At 47.1% G+C, this 15,740-nt stretch overlaps 2 protein-coding genes across 5 annotated transcripts in view; one reads left to right on the top strand and one right to left on the bottom strand.

The window, feature by feature from the left end:
- The window catches only part of LOC144604408 (protein NDRG3-like), an 88,832-nt gene extending 76,811 nt beyond the window's left edge, over positions 1-12,021 (bottom strand). The window contains exon 1 of one of the 3 annotated variants that reach the window (XM_078418780.1): positions 11,716-12,021. The gene's annotated coding sequence lies outside the window, so the exon portion shown is untranslated. Of the gene's footprint in view, positions 1-1,873; positions 1,972-11,046; positions 11,269-11,715 lie in introns of those variants that run through there. The other 2 variants (XM_078418781.1, XM_078418782.1) reach the window with 2 other exon arrangements.
- Positions 11,424-15,740, top strand: part of edem2 (ER degradation enhancer, mannosidase alpha-like 2) — a 38,974-nt gene continuing 34,657 nt past the window's right edge. The window contains exon 1 of one of the 2 annotated variants that reach the window (XM_078418778.1): positions 11,424-11,914. In XM_078418778.1, coding sequence (XP_078274904.1) covers positions 11,853-11,914 — 62 coding nt within the window. In that variant the 5' untranslated portion in view covers positions 11,424-11,852. The remainder of the gene's footprint in view (positions 11,915-15,740) is intronic. The other variant, XM_078418777.1, reaches the window with a different exon arrangement.

The following is a 15,740-nucleotide window of genomic DNA, read 5'->3' as shown; positions in this document are numbered from 1 at the left end:
TCGGCGCAGACTCGGTGGGCCGAAGGGCCTATTTCCACACTGTATCTCTAAAGTCAACCTATAAACCAGCATGTATTTTGGACACGAGAGGGATCCAGAGCAGAAAACCCGTGCAGTTACAGGGAGAACGTGCAAACTCAACACAGACAGCACCCGAGACCAGGATCGAACTGTGTCACAGGTTATGGGGAGAAGGCAGAGAATAGGGTTAGGAGGGAGAGACAGATCAGCCAATGATTGAATGGCAGAGTAGACTTGATGGGCTGAATGGCCTAATTCTGGTCCTATGACCTATGACCTTATGAACGGGATAATGGCAACGATTTTTTATTGCTGCTACATTCATTAAAAACCATCAAGTTTGAATTGTTTCAACATGTACTGCACAGTCAGCAATGTGAGCAGGGACTTGATTATTTCTTACACTTTCTACAATAAAAGTGTGACAAAGATACAACCACTCAACCATCTCCATCCAGAGAGTGCGAAAATAAATCAAGGTACGGCGGGGAGGATGGTGGCTGTGATAAACAGTGTGTGGTAATGGGGTTCTTGCAAAGTGACATTTGCTCTCACGTTGGAGCTTGAAAGCCACCCCGAGTGCCAACTGACAATAGACAATAGGTGCAGGAGGAGGCCATTCGGCCCTTCGAGCCAGCACCGCCATTCAATGTGATCATGGCTGATCATTCACAATCAGTACCCCGTTCCTGCCTTCTCCCCATACCCCCTGACTCCGCTATCCTCAAGAGCTCTATCTAGCTCTCTCTTGAAAGCATTCAGAGAATTGGCCTCCACTGCCTTCTGAGACAGAGAATTCCACAGATTCACAACTCTCTGACTGAAAAAGTTTTTCCTCATCTCAGTTCTAAATGGCCTACCCCTTATTCTTAAACTGTGGCCCCTTGTTCTGGACTCCCCCAACATTGGGAACATGTTTCCTGCCTCTAACGTGTCCAACCCCTTAATAATCTTATACGTTTTGATAAGATCCCCTCTCATCCTTCTGCTCTGAACCATGGCTGGCTCTCCATAGAGCAACCACAATCGTGAAAAGAAACAGGCTCGAGTTTAGAGGTCTGTCACGGAGATTTATCCGTTAGGTACATGAATGAAGGTCCAGAACCAGGGGCCACAGTTTAAGATTAAGGGGTTGGCCATTTAGAACGGAGATGAGGAAAAACGTTTACAGTCAGAGAGTTGTAAATCTGTGGAATTCTCTGCCTCAGAAGGCAGTGGAGGCCAATTCTCTGAATGCATTCAAGAGAGAACTAGAGAGAGCTCTTAAGGATAGCGGAGTCAGGGGGTATGGGGAGAAGGCAGGAACGGGGTACTGATTGAGAATGATCAGCCATGATCACATTGAATAGCAGTGCTGGCTCGAAGGGTCGAATGGCCTACTCCTGCACCTATTGTATTATACTTTGTTACATGTACCTAGGTACAGTGAAATTCTTGGTTTGGAAATACAATACACAAGTTTGCAAAGAGTCGCCACGTATAGAGCGCTGACAAAGCTGCAAGAGCACTCATTATGGACGCGATGGTCCCCCTTAGTCCTCATCACCCCCCCACCCCCGTGCCAGGTCCTCTTTGTTCTCTTGACACGGGCCCCCCCCCCCCCCCCCCCCCCCAGGCCAGGTCCCTCTTTCATCTCCATCACCATGTGGGTTTTTCCGATTTCCACGCTGATTTCCTCAGCGTGCGGGGATCGCTGGCCGGCGCAAACTCGGTGGGCCGAAGGGCCCGTTTCCACACTGTATCTCTAAAGTAAACTAAATGAAACTTTCTCCAAAATGGCAGCAGCAGTTCAAAGCCAGTAGCTCAGCAACACATTCCAAAGGCAATTAGGACTTGAGTAATGAATACTTGCCTTGCAAGCAACACCCAGATCACCACAGAGATAACGCTGGAAGAAACTGAGCTGTGATCATTTGAAACACAAGAAGTGTTGGAATGTTGGAAGAAGGTTCAATAGCAATTTTCAATAAAGGAACTGTGTGAAAAGAAGAAATTTACAGGGAGACATAAGATGCTGGAATCTTCAGCAAAACACAAAGTGCTGGAGTAACTCAGTAGGTCAGACAACATCTCTGGGGGATATAGCCAGGTAACGTTTTGGGTCGGGACCCTTCTTCAGGCTGATTGCAGGTGGAAAAGAAGCCATCTCTGCTGAGGATGTATTCTCTGGAACACCAAACACTACTGGAGGAGCTCAGTCGGTCAGGCACCACCCGAGGAGGGAAATGGATGGAAAACATCAGCAGAAGATCCGGTCCCCTAGTGTATAAGATCATGAGTAGGGTAAATCAAGAACCAGAGGACATAGATTTAAGATGAGTGGGGGGGTGGAAGATTTAACAAGAACCCGAGGGGGTTTACACAAAGGGTGGTGGGTATATGGAACGAGCTGCAAGAGGAGGTAGTGGAGGCAGGTGCTATCATAATGTTTAAGAAACATACAGAAAGGTACATGGATAGGACAGGTTTAGAGGGATATGGGCCAAAGGCAGGCAGGTGGGACGAGTGCAGATGAGGCATGTTGGTCACTGATGGGCCCGTTTCCACGATGTTTGATCCTAGGTGTTGGCGCGACAAAGCCTGGCAAGTGATGGGTGGATACAGGTGAGGGGGGGGGGACTGCATTATGATTGTCAAATGGGTGGGCAACGGCTAGAGATGAAATGGAATCACAAGGGTGACAAAAAGAGACAAAAAAAGAGGCCAAAAAGGTGTCAGGTACAGAGAGAAAAAAGAGAAAGAAGTGTGAATTGTAAAGACAGAGGAAAATTGCAGCACTCTGGGCAAAGGGGAAGGGATATTAATGTTCTTTGTTGTGCAAGTACGATGGACCAATGGATCAGGATGGACAAAGGGAAGGGCGCCAACCTGAGACATCACCTATCCACGTTCTCCAGAGATGCTGCCTGACCCGCTGAGTTACTCCAATGCGTTGTGTCGTTCTATGCATTAACCAACATCTGCAGTTCCCGGTTTCTATATTCTGGATCAAGCACTTTTAGGATATAATAATAGATACCAGTAAATAAGGCTGCAGAAAGGAATGGAACTGTTTTCTAACATAATAAAGATAGACAAAATGCTGGAGCAACTCAGCAGGTCAGGCAGCATCTGTGGAGAAAATGGACAGGTGACGCTTCAGGTCGAGACCCTTCCTCAGATTCATTGCAAGGGGAGGGAAATGGAAGCAAGAAAAGACCCGGACACATCAAGGCAGCAACAGATTACCTCAGGCAGTGGGATTCCCAGATAGGCTGATGGTTGGCTAGGCATGGTATGACAATAGACAATAGGTGCAGGAGTAGGCCATTCGGCCCTTCGAGACAGCACCGCCATTCACCGTGATCTTGGCTGATCATGCACAATCAGTACCCCGTTCCTGCCTTCTCCCCATATCCCCTGACTCCGCTATCTTTAAGAGCTCTATCTAACTCACTCTTGAAAGCATCCAGAGAATTGGCCTCCACTGCCTTCTGAGGCAGTGAATTCCACAGCTTCACAACTCTGAGTGAAAAAGTTCTTCCTCATCTCCGTTCTAAATGGCCTACCCCTTATTCTTAAACTGTGGCCCCTGGTTCGGGACTCCCCCAACATTGGGAACATGTTTCCTGCCTCTACCATGTCCAATCCCTTAATAATCTTATATGCTTCATCCTTCATCCTTCTAAATTCCAGAGTATGATCCAAAGAGGGAACTATTTTCTCAATTGTGTCTACTACAAAGAGAAATGCTAAACCTAAATAGCTTACAGATAGACCAGAGTTAGGATAAAATATCTTTAAGGTGCCTTGCTCCAGGGAAGAGATTAAGGCCAAGGAGAATTTGCAAGCAAGATTCCTGAAGGTGACACCAGCAATGTGATGCATTATTTTACGAGGAGCTGTTCATGAGGTGGTGACTTTCTATCCAAATAAACCAGATTGAAGTTCAAGATCATGAGGGTTTTTTCCAAGACTAATAGGTAAGTTGGCGAATCAGTGGCTGGAGATAAATGCAAGATTGTCGTCGGGTTTTAACACATTTTAGTATGTAGGAATGGGGCAGCCAAGCAGAAACAGCAGTGGAAGCAGAATCCTTTCAAAGCTAATAGAAAAAGTGTTGAATAATTCTGAAGGGAATGGAACTAAGAGACACACCTATGTTGTAAAATTCTATGATCCTGTAAAACTATGAATTTAAACGATCGGATTTTTCAGAGTGCTGCAGTATACTAAAATAGATTTGAACAGACGAGAATAAATCAGAAGGCTGCAAGAATCTATTTGCCAAATTGGCACATTAATAGAGGCTGTTATATTCTGTGGATGTACTACCCACTGCGACAAACAAGCATTGAAGAGCAAGAGTACTGTGGATGTTAGAAACTGGAATTAGAATGGGCAACACTGTCTGATCTTTAGTTTAGTTTAGAGATACAGCGCGGAAACATGCCCTTCGGCCCACCGAGTCCGCACCGACCAGCGATCCCCACACACTAGCATATCCTACACCAAGCCAATTAACCCACAAACCTGTACATTTTTGGAGTGTGAGAGGAAACCGGAGCTTCCCAGAGAAAACCCACGCGGTCACGGGGGAATGTACAAACTCCGAAAAGGCAGCACCCGTAGTCAGGATCGAACCCGGGTCTCTGGCTCTGTAAGGCAGCAACTCTACCGCTGTACTGAGGTACAGTGAATGGTTTTGTTTTGCATGGTAGTCAATCAAATCAGATAATACTACACACCAATACAATGAAGTCAAACTCAAGGGCAATAGGTAGAGCGAAAGGAAAGACAGAGTGCAGAGTAGTTCTCAGCATTGTAGTGCACTAATTCCAGAGTCCAATGACTGCAATGGAATAGAGGTGAATCGGGCAGTACCCTAGCTTATGGAAAGACTATTCGGAAACCTGATAACAGAGGCAGAAGCTGTTCCTATGTCTGGTGGTGCACGCTTTTAACCTTACATGCTGAAATATCTAGAAACAAAGAACTGCAGATGCTGGTTAATACACTAATGGACACAAAATGCTGGAGTAACTCAGCAGGTCAGGCAGCATCACCAGAGTACAAGGATAGGTGACGTTCCGACTGAAGAAGGGTCTCGACCCGAAACGTCACCTATCCATGTTCCCCAGAGATGCTGCCTGACCCGCTGAGTTACTCCAGCACTTGGTGTCGAGCTTTGGTACATACCAGCATCAGCATTCCCTTTGGTTGAGTAATTTAAAACTTTATCTGCACTTTAGTTAATTACGAGGTTGGAGATTTTTGGTTCATATTTTAAATGTTCCAGACAGGCTGCAAATGAAATCCTATCCGTCTGGGTTAGATGCATAAACCATCATAAACAGATGACGAAACGACTTAATGATATATCCGTGACCTAGAATCTGACAAAGCATGAGGAATCTTCCCTTTTTAAGCAAGATTCAAGTTACAATGCCTGCCTGCCGTCTCCACGTGATCGACTGGGCAGGACTGAGTGACCCAACACACCACGTGAGGTATCAGCCGCTTCACATTGATCGCACTGTCGGGTTCACAAGCGTGATCACTGTCACGTCCACTTCTGTGTGACTCACACATGCGGATCCTTCACACGTCCCACACTCCTACACTGATACCAGTGAAGGTAGAGAGTCACCAATTTCAGCAACATGAAACACCTTCACAACATTCCCCTTCCCTTAGTTAGATGATGTCACAACAGTGAGATGCAGAGGATAGGGGGACTAGTTTAGTTTAGAGATACAGCCTGGAAACAGGCCCTTCAGCTCACCTTTGTTCAGCCCTTTGTTAAACCTCAAAGGGAGAAAACAAGTCTCATTCAAGTCTTGAATGACTGTGTAGACTCGATGGGCAGTTGGCTGGTGCAGCACCAGAGACCCGGGAGTTTGACCCTGACTATGGGTGCTGTCTGTACAGAGTTTGTATGTTCTACCTGCGACCACATGGGTTTTCTCCGGGCGCTCCGGTTTCCTCCCAAGTGCCGAAGATGTACAGGTTTATCGGTTAAATGGCTTCAGTAAAATTGTCATTTTTTTCCCTAGTGTGTGGGATAGTGCTAGCGTACAGGGTAATCACTCGTTGGCTTGGACTCGGTGGGCCGAAGGGCCTGTTTCCGCGCTATATCTACAAGTCTAAAGTGTAATGGCTGAATGGCCTAATTCTGCTCCCATGTCCCATAAGTCGCAGAGAAGGTGAGGGAGGGATGTAGAGGACAAATGGAATGCCTGTGATGGATCGAGGTTGTGGTTGGGGCGAGGACAAGCTAGTATTGAGGATGTTAAAAGAGTGACAAGGAAATTGCAGGTCAGTGTCCTAGTTGATAGGGAACCTCCAGTTTAAATTCCATTTGGAATATTTTGGAGGACCAAGAACCAAAATGCTGCCTTAAATCCGAAACACCACTTTGCCTGAACAAAAACTAAGTAAAACTGAATAGGGTGGTCAGAGCCATAGAGAGATTTTAGAGATTTAGACTTTAGCGATACAGCATGGAAACAGGCCCTTCGGCCAACCAAGTCCCAGCTGACCAGCGATCACCCCGTACACGAGCACTGCCCTACACACAGGGGACAATTCACAATTTTACCAAAGCCAAGTAACCTACAAACCTGCACGTCTTTGGAGTGTGGGAGGAAATGGGAGCACCCGGATCGGAGAAAACCCACACGGTCACGGAGAGAACATACAAGCTCCAAACAGGCAGCACCAATAGTCAGGATTGAACCCAGGACTCTGGCGCTGTAAGGCAGCAACTCAACCGCTGCTTCACTGTATAGCCCTAAACACAGAGACACAGCACAATCACAGGCCCCTCAGCCTACTGTCCCTGCTGCCCCGTTTACGCCAATTCTACATTAATCCTTATTTGTTATTCTTCTCTCAGTCTCATCAACTGCTCCAGGTTCTGCCACTCACCCACACACTGGGGGGAACCTACACCGGCCAACTAACCTACCAATCGCGCATCTTTTGGTTTAGGTTTAGATTTATTATTGTAACATGTACCAAGGCAGAGTGGAAAGCTTTGTTTTGCATGCTCCCCAAACAGATCAGATAATACCATATACAAAGACAATCAGTTCAAACTCACATGCAATAGGTAGAACAAAGGGGAAGACACAGTGTGCAGAATATAGTTCTCAGCATTGTAGCGCATCAGTGCTATAGACAAAGACCAATGTACACAATGGGGTTGAGGTGAATCAGACAGCACCCTTGCTTATGGACTGTTCATAAACCTGATAAGAGGGGAAAAGGTTGTTCGAGTCTCGCACTGCACACTTTCTAAATTCTGTGCCTTCTGCCCAACAGGAACAGGGAGAAGGAATGGCCTGGGTGGGACAAGACTTCCATCATGCTGGTTTTGGGATATGGGAGGAAACCAGGCCACCCAGAGGAAACCCACACAGGCATAGGGAGAACGTGCAAAATCCACACAGAGGTCAGGACGAGTGTCTCTAGTGCTGTGGGGCAGTGGCTCTAATAGCTGGGATACTGGGCAAGAATAATTGAGAACCATGTAGAGAACACAATACCTACCAGATGAAGGTATTCCCACAAGAGCAGAAATGCTAGGAGCTGAACATGACATGGTACGATTTGCCTAGATGGCACACAAAGGTTTCCCACTATATCTTGACACACTTGACAATAGTAAACTTATATCAGTCTGAAAGGGAAAAATTGTAATTCATTTTCCCGGTGTTGTTGAAAGCGTGATGCAAGTTTAGTTTAGTTCAGAGATACAGCGTGGATACGACCCACCGATTCCACGTCGACCATCAATCACCCCATTTACTAGTTCTAACCTACATACTAGGGACAATTTACAGAAGCCAATTAACCTGCAAACCTGCACGTCTTTGGAATGTGGGAGGAATCCAGAGTATCCAGAAAAAACCCACGTGATCATGGGAAGAACGTACAAACTCCGTACAGACAGCACACGAGGCCAGGATCGAACCCCGGTCTCTGGCGCTGTAAGGCAGCAACTTTACTGCTGTGCCACTGTGCCGTTTTGAAACAGAAAATAGAACAGAAAGGTGTTTGTTCAACATGCCAGCAATCAGAGTGGCGCAGCGGGTAAAGCTGCTGCCTCACAGCGTCAGAGACCTGGGTTCCATAAGACCTCAGGAGCTGTCTGTGTGGAGTTCGCCTGTTCTCCCTGTGACTGCTTGGGGTTCCACCCACATCCCAAAGACGTGCAAAGTTGTAGGTTAATTGGCCCTCCGTAAGTTAACCCTAGTGTGTAGGGAGGGGATGAGAAAGTGGGATAACATAGAACTAGTGTGAACGGGTGATCGATGGTCAGCATGGACTCGGTGGACTGAGGGACTGTTTCCACGCTCAATCCCTAATTAGCTAAATTTAGCTCAATCCCCAATTTAGCTAAACTTAGCAAAATTCCCCTTGAACATTCCCGTTCAAAGCAGTTAGCAATAGCAAAGGAATGGCACAAGGAGTCAGTGATGCATCCATTCTGCTCCTCCATTCCAGCAAAATTAGGCCATTTACCCCACACCCCATCAAATCTGCTCCACCATTCCATCATGGCCAGTCTCTTTCTCCCTCATAACCCAATTCCTACATTCCTAGTCAATCGCTTTCGCTCCACCTCCTATAAATGGCTACATGGAACCTCCACAGTCCAAACACTATGGCACACTATTATCTTGTCTGTTCTATAGAGTAATATACAGCATAGAAACAGGCCCTTCAGCCCACCTTGTCCATGCTGCCCAATAAACCCATTTTGGAGTCGCAAGAAACAACACCAATCACCTCTAAACATTGATGCCTACTACCAGCTGGATAATGCACGTCTTGGAACACTCTCCGTCCTCTGTTGTATCAGCATTCATCATAGCCCAGCCTCCTGGAATTCATTGCCACAGATGGCTGTGGAGGCCAAGTCATTGGGTATTTTTGATTAGTGAGGATGTCAGGGGTTATGGGGAGAAGGCAGGAGAATGGGGTTGAGAGGGAAAGATAGATTAGCTGTGATTGAATGGCGGCGTAGACTCGATGAGCCAAACAGCTTAATTCTGCTCCTATGACTTATGAACCTGACCATCTCCAATCGCTCTTTCCCAGATCCCAAACACAAAACATTACCCTTTCCCCCCCCTTTTTCTATATCTGCTGACTGACCTGCTCAGCATTCAATAGTGTCATACTCAGTAGTGTTCGCACCCGTCTTTAAACAAAACACCTTTGCTGCTCATGTTGCCCCTTGGGGTGATACGCTTTCCTTTGTTTGAGAGGCGTCTAAATTATCCTGCCAGCGACCATCGTGTCCTCAGCTTCCTAAATGCTACACTCTGGAATCCAATCTCCATCTCGACATCCTCAAGTTAAAGTTATGAGGGGGAATAGATAGGGTGAATGCACAGTCTTTTACCTAGAGTAGGGGAATCACAAACATAGGGCATATTTTGCCCAGATTATGGGGAAATCGAGAACCTGAGTGCATAGATTTATGGCGAGGGGGAAAAGATTTGATGGGAACCCAAGGGGTAACTTTTTTTAAAATAATTATTTATTTATTTACACAAAGGGAGGTAGGTGGGTGTATGGAATGAGCTGCTGGAGGAGGCAGTTAAGCCAGGTACTATCGCAACATTTAAGAAACATTTAGACAGGTATATGGAAAGGATAGGTTTAGAGGGATATGGGCCAAAGGCAGGCAGGTGGGACTAGTGTAGATGGGGCATGTTGGTCAGCATGGCCAACTTGGGCCAAAGGACCTGTTTCCACACTGTGCAACTCTATAAGTTTAAGGTGAGTGGGATAAAACTTAATACGAACCCGAGGGGCAACTTTTTCCACTCAGAGGGCAGTAGGTATATGGGACGAGGAAGTCTGAAGGATCCAGAGGAAATCTGAAGAAGTGACTCGACCTGAAATATCACCCATTCCTTCTCTCCAGAGATGTTGCCCGTCCCGCTGAGTTACACCAGCATTTTATGTCTATCTTCGAGCTACCAGAGGTAGTTTAAGGCAGATACTATAATAACATTTAAAAGACACTTGAACAGGTACATGGATAGGAAATGTTTAGAGGGGTTATGGGCCAAACATGGGCAAACGGGATTTGCATAGAGAGGGCATCTTTTTTTTAAAAATCAACTCTATTCAGAAATATACAAAACAAAAATTCATCACAATTACATTAAACAGTGTCACACTCGGTAGTATTCACACCTGTCTTTAAACAGCATGGATGAGTTGGCTGAAGGGGAGGTAGTTGAGGCAGGTACCACAGGAGGTAGTTGAGGGCAGGTACTATAACTGTATTGAAAAGACACTTGAGCAGGTACAAAGATAGGAAAGGTTTAGAGGGATAATGAGCCAAACACGGGCAAATGGGGTATCTTGTTTTTTTTAATTTTAAAAATCAACTTTATTCAGAAATATACAAAACAAAAGCTCGTCATAATCACATTCAATAGTGTCATAGATACAAAAAGCTGGAGTAACTCAGCGGGTCAGACAGCATCTCTGGAGAAACGGTATAGGTGGCGTTGGCAGACACGGCATGGACGAGTTGGGCCGAAGGGCCTGTGTCCGTGCTGTATGACTCTCTAAACCCAATGTCTTTAGCCAAACCATTGGAGTCACCTATGCCAACGTCTCAGTTGGCTCGGCGCTTAGCAACAACACAGGAGGACTATCTCTCTTCCTCGTTATCTATCTAACCACCTCTCCACACAGCTCCAATGAAGTGTTATTGGAGGCATCCCACCGCTCCTCCCCGTTTCCCCGACGGACCACGGCAACTCCTCGTGAGTTCAAAGTGGCCTCGGGGAAAGAAATGAATAAGTGCCTGCAAGAGTCGCTATCGCACACACAAAACATAAGAGACACACGCTTCCTCGCCACCCCCTCCCTCCCTCCCAAGGTCACATTGAACTGAGAGTGTTAGATGATGCGGATTCTGCAAACAACGAACATTTTTACAGGGGGAGGAGGAGAGGAGAGGATGGGAGGGCGAGAGAGAAAATCACTGATTTCCGAGCTTCACAAACTCACCTTGGTGCGTGCACAACGCAGAAGATGAAAGCGACCGAGCCTCACTCACTCAGATAGAGAAGAGTGCAACAACTAACTGGATGACACCGTCCTTGATAAACCTGCTAACGTCACGCCGGAGGTGGAAGGGACGGAGGAAACAGTCTTCTTGTGCTAAAATGCAACTTGGATCAGATCCAAGACCCACCAACGTTACGTTCGGCGCATCAATTTCCTCCTGCCTCTTGCTAATTTCCGAAAGAAATTACGGCCGGGCTCGACTATAGGAGAGGGGTGTTCGACACCGAAACTGTATCTTATCCGGCCATTAAAGATCCCTGTGTACCTTTCCTTTCCAGCAATCTACCCCGTCTGCGACCGGGAACACATCACCAAACAGTTGGGGGGGTTGGAGGGGGGAGGAGGAGGTAAAGAACACACTGTATAGATTTTCACCTGGGTCTTAAAATTCAACCCTCTTCCCCCTATCAGTCGCTAATCTATCCGAGGCGACGCTGGGAATCTTTAAACGTGTTTTATTTTTGGCTCAAAGTGGTTTAAAGTCGAATTATTTGTGTGTGGAGGCGAGCGAGCGACCGGGTTGTGGAGTGAATGGGCCACGTGTGCGATGTATCCATTCCTCAACATTCCATGTTGTATCAATTGATACAAATTGTATCGAGTACTCACTGTCTGTCAGCCAGTCAGTCAGCCAGCCAGCCGCAGTCGAACTGTCCCTCCTTATCTTTGCTTGCTTCTTCCAGAGGGGATCTGGTGGAAGCTGAACTGCGAATGAACGACGGCGTCACGGCTCAGCTAAGAGAGGAATGGACAAGGAGCAAAATGGGGCGGGAACACACAGACCTGCAAGCCGCATTGAGGGGAAAGCGTAAGTCACTGTGGCAACTGGCTGAAGAGAATGACTCCTCCCTCCCGTATTATAAGAAAATAACTGCAGATGCTGGTACAAATCGATTTATTCACAAAATGCTGGAGTAACTCAGCAGGTCAGGCAGCATCTCGGGAGAGAAGGAATGGGTGACGTTTCGGGTCGAGACCCTTCTCCCTCCTCCCTCCCTCCTTCCTTCTTTTCCCTCTTTCCTTCCCTCCCCTCTTTCCCTCCCTCTTTCCCTCCCTCCCTCCCTCCCTCCCTCTTTCCCCTCTTTCCCTCCCTCCCTCCCTCTTTCCCTCCCTCCCTCCCTCTTTCCCTCCCTCTTTCCCTCCCTCCCTCCCTCCCTCCCTCCCTCCCTCCCTCCCCTCCCTCCCTCCCTCCCTCTTTCCCTCCCTCTTTCCCTCCCTTTTTCCCTCCCTCTTTCTTTCCCTCCCTCTTTCTTTCCCTCCCTCTTTCTTTCCCTCCCTCTTTCTTTCCCTCCCTCTTTCTTTCCCTCCCTCTTTCTTTCCCTCCCTCTTTCTTTCCCTCCCTCTTTCTTTCCCTCCCTCTTTCTTTCCCTCCCCCCCTCTCTCTCTCTGTCCCCATCCCCCTAGAAATGGTCTTGTGACTGACGGTAAAAAAAAGCTCCTCCTCTAAACACACATGCTGCGATCACACAACAAAAGCAGCGCTCCATTAAAAAAAAAAGAGGTTTCAATTATAAAGTAGGATAGTGTAGGCGAGAGAGAAATCGGATATCATGCTGATTAAAAATTTTAAATCAGCCAATACTGTTGTGATATTGCAAGGACTACTTTGTTGTATCACAAGAACTACTTTGTTTGCCCGCGTAGCAACATGTATATGTGAGAATGACGTGATCCTGGCTAACTCTGGTTCCAGGTGGCCCTGAAATAAACAGCCTGGATTTAAGCTCCAGCTTTCAAACACGTGTACTTGTGGTCAGTCCAGAGTCATAACAACGGTATAAACAGATACGGACCACGAAGTACAACATGGTGGCAGCAGTTTGGTGATTTAACCCTAGAAAGGTAAAGCAAAAAAAAAAAGTAGACAAAACATAGAAAGCCCTAAAGAAAAAAAAGATGAATGCTTTCCAGCTCAGTAAGGGATGCTAGGAATGCATCTCGACAGGGCCATTACATATATATAAATACCTGATAAGAAGTCAGCGTCGAGCCACCGACAGGACGCTGCAAGCTGCTGAGGGCGGTGTGTGAAGGCCCACGACGCGCCCCAGCCCTGTGCGGAGAGACCGGCCACCCACGGAGTAGCAGCGGCCGGAGAGACCGGCCACCCACGGAGGCGCGGCGACCGGTAAGACCGAGAGACTGAACACTCATCGAGGCATGACGCGGCGACCGGAGAGTCGGGACAACCCTAGGCCTGAGGCAGCGGCAGCACGTACCGACAATATGCGCTAGCGGCCGTGAGCACCAGTGGACGTGGCCAGCGCGCACCACAGCCGAAACCTGATCGCACGGCGGTTTTAGCAGCTTGGAGCAGCATAGTGCGAGGCCGGCAGTGCGAGGCCGGCAGTGCGAGGCCAAATCGTCGCGGTGGAGCAACAGCCTTCACTCATCCAGAGTCTACACTCATCTCAGTCTACCCTACGCTGATACACAGCAAGACTGCTTCTCGAAGGGAAGATATGGACTAAAAATTAATAATCTGTGTAAGACTAAAAGCTTGATCGTTTGTGTGCAAGCTTACATATGATATTGGAAGAGGATAATAGTGCATAATTTTTGTAAGATTTGGCAAATACAGGCAACATTGTATTAATGTTTTGTATTTGAAGCTCCGATATATATATATATATAGATATGTGGATTGCATGTAATTGTATATAGTAATACCGATAGCAAGAGGTGTGTAATCCTGTGATACGTTTGTTTTGAATCCAAATTTAATATTTCAAGTTACCGTGTTTACGCCGTACATGGCAAGTAACATGACTCGGTTACCTGAAATGAACTGGCAAGTGCCGGACATTCCCAATGAGTTCTCCTTGTTTAAACAGAGGATGAAACTATACCTGCAAGACTTAGAGATCACATCGGTGTCTAAGCAGGCAACAAAGATAAAACTTGCCTTAGGAGTAGAAGGACTCCGTCGTTTGAATGCGTCAGGTCTGAGTGAAGAGGATCAAGACAAGCCAGAGGAGATATGGACATTCTTTGAGGGCCAGCTGAGGACGGAGGTAAATTTCAGAGTCCACAGGTTGGAGTTGATGCGGTATCGCCAGAAACCGGAAGAATTGCTCGATCAATTTGTGACCCGATGTCGAGAAAAGAGTCTCCAGTGTAACTTCACTGATCCCGAGCTCAATGAAAGAATCATTGAGTTGATAATCGCGTCAACACCCTATGAAGGTCTACAGCGAGAGTTTCTACAGAAGCCTGCGGGATACACCATTCCAGAGGCGCTTGCATTAGGCAGGCAGTATGAGGCCATTGCAAGTTGTTTCAGGTCGAAGAAGGGTAAAATACGTCCATCTAAATTGTCAAGTGGCAAATACAAACAAGTTGACGAGGTACGGCAACAGTCCCAAGGAGGTTATGCATCGTACTGTGACAGTCAAGATGAAGGATCAAATATGTTTTTCAATACCATCACCATTTCAAGTATGGACAGGATGCCTCCAATAGGCGATGAGGCATTTGCAGTGTTGAACATCATATGCCCGTCAATGAAGGGGCAACATCGACTGAGGGTGAAGATAGACACCGGAGCTGGAGGAAATACCCTTCCCCTTCGGGTCATACGAGACATGTATCCACATGACAAATATAAGCAGCATCTACAACCATGCAAAGTCCGACTGGCGGCATATAACGGGACAGAAATCCTTTGTTTTGGAACTATATCTATTTCATGCCGATACCAGGGATCGATGTGGTGCCCTCAACAATTCTTCGTGGTAGACGTGGCAGGACCCGCTGTCATAGGCCTCCCAGGTATTAAGCAACTTCAGGTCAACATGCCATGGGAACAGAAGAGCACCCATCAGACGCTCGGAAGGAGCAAGACAGTTTCAACTCGGTGGGAGACCTGATGAAGAGATGGCCTTCAGTCTGAAGAAGGGTCTCGACCCGAAACGCCACCCATTCCTTCTCTCCAGAGATGCTGCCTGACCTGCTGAGTTACTCCAGCATTTTGTGAAGAGATGGCCTAGTCAGTTTGACAGGATTGACAACTTCAAGGAGCCAGCCACCCTTCATCTCAAGGAGAAGGCCACACCACACATTGATGCACCAAGGGAATGCAGTATCCATCTCAAATACTGGCCTTTTCAAGACGAATTGGGCATGTCAAATGGGGCCATATTCAAAGGAAGGCAAGTGATCATTCCTGAGTCGATGAGACGGGATACCCTGCATCAACTTCATGTTGGCCACCAGGGCATCGAGAAGACGAGACTTCTAGCGAGACAAATGGTCTATTGGCCCAACATGAACCAACACATTGATGACCTTGTATGAAGGTGTAGTCAGTGCCAGAAGCACATGCCAGAGCAGACGAGGGAAACACTCTTACCACATGAGATACCGGTCACACCTTGGACCAAAATAGCAATGGATATGTTTGAACTTGACAACATACAATATCTTGTCATGGTAGATTACCATTCCAAGTTTCCGGTGGTGCATAAGCTGACAAGCACCATGAGTGCCATGGTTGCTAATACGGTGACTGCAACATTTGGTCGCCTAGGAGCACCGACGGAAATCATCTCCGACAATGGCCCACAATTTATTGGAGAACCTTTCAAGTCCATGTGCAGGCAATGGGGAATCACCCATACGACGTCCTCACCTAG

The sequence above is a fragment of the Rhinoraja longicauda genome, chromosome 22 (genome assembly GCF_053455715.1).
Source record: "Rhinoraja longicauda isolate Sanriku21f chromosome 22, sRhiLon1.1, whole genome shotgun sequence".
Lineage (NCBI taxonomy): Eukaryota > Metazoa > Chordata > Chondrichthyes > Rajiformes > Arhynchobatidae > Rhinoraja > Rhinoraja longicauda.
Note: the sequence above shows the minus strand (reverse complement) of the source record. Positions and strands in the feature narration are given on the sequence as shown.